Source organism: Cyphomyrmex costatus, unplaced genomic scaffold, assembly GCF_001594065.2.
Source record: "Cyphomyrmex costatus isolate MS0001 unplaced genomic scaffold, Ccosl1.0 scaffold602, whole genome shotgun sequence".
Classification (NCBI taxonomy): domain Eukaryota; kingdom Metazoa; phylum Arthropoda; class Insecta; order Hymenoptera; family Formicidae; genus Cyphomyrmex; species Cyphomyrmex costatus.
The window spans coordinates 8,540-12,586 of NW_017280159.1; the positions used below are offsets into that span (position 1 = coordinate 8,540).

General features: G+C 38.2%; 1 protein-coding gene across 1 annotated transcript; it reads left to right on the forward strand.

The window, feature by feature from the left end:
• Positions 1-259: 259 nt before the first annotated feature.
• On the forward strand, positions 260-1,688 carry LOC108779612 (putative nuclease HARBI1). The gene is made up of 2 exons (XM_018547059.1): positions 260-880; positions 996-1,688. Exons 1-2 carry the CDS (start codon positions 260-262, stop codon positions 1,686-1,688), a joined length of 1,314 nt encoding a protein of 437 aa, XP_018402561.1.
• Positions 1,689-4,047: the final 2,359 nt, after the last annotated feature.

Here is a 4,047-nt window from a genome sequence, read left to right on the forward strand (position 1 = left end):
AAAAAGTGCAATGAATTAAGTGAACATAATGTTAAAAAATGAATACAAATGTCTATTTGTCACCATACCGTTCCGCTTTTCCGCGTAAATTGTGCTCCATGTAATATAGGGTAAACAAACTCGCGGAACGAGAGCGCGTCAAAATCCGTTGTCAACGCGGAGGCTGTATGCAGTGAATACGATCAAATTTCAAGCAGATTGAAAAATAAATCTTTTATATACTTCGATTCTTTTCAAAGTGGCTGTGTAATCAGTAATAATGGATCCAAATATCATGCTGATGGTCATTATGAAGTATCTGAAACAAGCAAGAGATGAACCGATACGATACGCTGAGATAACTATGCAAAAAGTAATTCGTCTATTTTATTTGTACATGCGTTACAAGGAATTGCAAGATGACAGAAAGAACCGTGAAATGTGGGTACGGCCTATTTTTACGGAGAGGAGAAGACTTCTGCAAGGTGACAGCGACAATCTAATTATGGAGATGCGATTGGAGGATCCGAATAAGTACTTCAACTACCTCAGAATGTCAGCTGTAATCTTCAACGAGTTGCTCAATATTGTCGGACCTTTGATCGAAAAGGAAAATGTAGTTCGGAAACCGATACCGGCCAGAACGAGATTAGAAGTGACTATACGATGGTTGGCATCTGGTGACAGCATGACATCGTTATCGTATGCTTATCGCATTGCCCAATGTACGCTATCACGAATAATTCCGGAAACTTGTGAAGCAATTTGGCTCGCCCTAAAGGAAAAGTTTATGATTGATCCAACCGAAGACAATTGGAGAACAATAGCAGAAGACTTTGCGACAACATGCCAATTTCCAAACTGCATAGGCGCTATCGATGGAAAGCATGTCGTAATTCAGGTACATTATGAATTTATTAATATTAATTCAGGTTCATTGATAATGCAATCATGTATGAAGCTTTTGAAATTATTAATGTATGTTATCACAATAATATGATGTTTTCCAATTGCAGGCACCGCCTCGTAGTGGTTCCTGCTACTACAACTACAAAGGAAACCATAGCATAAACCTGCTCGCAGTAAGTGATGCCAAGAATCGCTTCACAATTGTTGATATTGGAACTGAAGGGAGGCAAAGCGACGGAGGTGTTTTTGAAAGCAGTGGATTACCGCATCTATTTCAGACAAATGCTCTCCATATCCCTCCACCTACGCGTCTGAATAATATGGATTTCGAGTTTCCAAACGTTCTATTGGGAGATGAGGCATTCCCCCTGAGCACACATATGATGCGACCATATCCTCGGAGTCGACGGCTGAATATCAGCCGAAAAATTTTCAACTATCGCCTGAGTCGAGCAAGGAGAACGGTTGAATGTGCTTTCGGGATTTTGGTTGCAAGATGGAGAATATATCGTCAACCTATTCTTGCATGCACATCTACTGCTGTAAAAGCAGTACAGGCCATGGTTATCTTGCATAATTTTATTATTAATGAAGAATTAGACTTACCACTTGCAGAAAGACAGTACTGTAATATACAAGAAGAGCGCAACCTCTCGGCTACTAATGAACTTACAGACATACGTAATAGCAGTTCGCGAAAGTCTAAAGCACTGAAGATTCGAGATAACTTTGCTCACTATTTCGAGCATGTAAATCCTCTACCGTGGCAGTGGGACAAAGTTTTAACTAACAACTTTTGACAAGTATTAATATTGTTTTAAAAAGTATTTCACGACACAGCATTCGTTTGTTATCTATTTTGACGATATTCAAACTCTTTGTACAACAACATAATAAAAATATATTTTATTCCTTATGACAAATACAAAAAGTGGAAAATTTATAATATTAAAAACAAATATTTTTCACTGGGCGTTCTCCCTCTCCAGAAGCTGTTCATCCTCCTCCGCTATAGCAATATCCATGAGCCTTCTTTGCAGGTTTCTGCGTCGTATGTAGGATAGTCGGCGTAAAAGGTCGCCAAGCTGGTCCAAATAACTGTCAACTATGTCTCGTTTCTTGGGCGCTTCTTCATCGATGATCTTAAGAAATTTGTTCTCGATCTCAGCTTGCCTTTGCAATTCTGTAAATAATAATATATTGTTAAAAACAAGGATTTAGTGAAGTTATTAATTTCAAATTTAGTGAAAAATACGTTTCAAAATTCCTGCGAGAGCTTTGAAACGTATTTCTCCAAGACCGTAGGTCAATGCGTAAGAAATCCTCACTTCGCTACGATAGACAATAGAAAATTGTCACATACTTATATTTTTCGCCCCTATCGATGAACTTCGGGATGTTCGAGATGAGGATTTTTCTACTGATGATGGACATGCAGAATCTGATAAATCATCACTAATATATAGCATGTGATCATCGGCAGGCTTGTCCACTTGCATGTCATCGTCAACATGCTGATGGGATGAACTCGCCGCTTCCAAGAGGTGCTGGATGGAGCTGACAGTCCTGAAACCAAAACAATTTTACAAATTTTAAATCCAATTGTACACAATTAGAATGTTTGTTAAATGCCTGTTAATAAACAAGAGCCTAGTTCTTCTTTGTTCTCATTGGCTGGTAAAAATACGGACCACGGTACAAGTGTAGAAAGTATAAACAAGAAAAACAGACGTAATGAATAAATACTTACGATGCTGTTTTGACGGTATCGTCCAGAAATCTCATTTTTTCATAATGCGCGAATGAGCTTTTTGCAGGATGGCCAGCTTCCGCCCCCGATCCGCTCCTCACGTATCCCTGCATTTTCTTCCGAGCCTTCATGTAAGAATCTCGGAGGTGTTTCCATTTTTGTTTAATTGTTTCCATAGACAGGGATCCTATGATTCCACCAGAGTTGTATATAGAAGAATCGTTTATTATTTACTTTTATACGCAGATATGCATGCAGGTAATTAAAAAATGATCTTACCATCAAATATATTCATTATCTCTTGCCACAGACCGTCTTTTTTTAATTTTGTTCTCTCGCTGGGCGGTATTGAATGGTCCCACAAACCCTTTCGGACCCGCACTAACTCAATTAGCAACTCATCTTGATTGAGTGGACACGGCGATGAAGATGTGGACTGGGCAGCTCCTTCCTTTGAATGCGGCAAAAGATCTTCACTTTCGTGTCTCTTTTCTTTAAAATAAATAAATAAATAAACAATGATTCAAATCGCAGCAAAAATTACTCAAAGAATTTTGTTAACACGTACTCATAGTGACAACGGCATTGTCATCAACTTTAATAACATGGACATATTCGTCGTATGTTTCGAAGCAGTGGTGGTTCAAAATCGTTCCACACGACCCACCTCGTAAAATGTACCCGCAGTAGCCACACTTCGTTGCCTGCGAACAAATATACAAAGTGAGGTTATAACTTCATTCAGTAGGTTGTTCACTTCATTTTTGTGTTTCCTTACCCCTCTTGAAAAAATCCATGTGGATTTTTCAATTTTTAATTCACCTGCTATTAAAAATAAAATAAATGTTAAATTTAACCTAGAATTAAAGATTGAATAATTGAAAACGAAATGGATTTTTTCAATAGGGAGGTCATTTTTTACATTTACAAAACATTATGTTTATTAAATATTACAAATTATCAAAATATTTACAGGGCCTTCCATTTGTAATTTTTACTCGACGAGCACGTATACACATTTACTGGAATACATTAGCGGATTCCGCGTTTCCGCTAAGGCAATGAAAACAGACGGAACAGAACGCGCGGAAACGCGGAAATCTAGTAAAGGCTAATTACTATCTCTTCCGCGTTTCCGCGTTTCCGCGCTGCATGTAAGGGCGGGTTCACACCTTGACGGAAAAGCGGAAAGCGGAAGAGCAGTTAACCGATCAGAACTCGCCCTGGTAGTAAAAAGTACAAATCTAACAGAAAGTCGACTACTTGATTGGCTACTGCTTTTCCGCATTCTGCTTTTCCGTCAAGGTGTGAATCCGCCCTAATGGCATCCTGACTCTATCGTTAATTTTATTATAAGAATAAAGAATTTATTCATTAAAATATAATATCACACAATCTTAAAATTAACG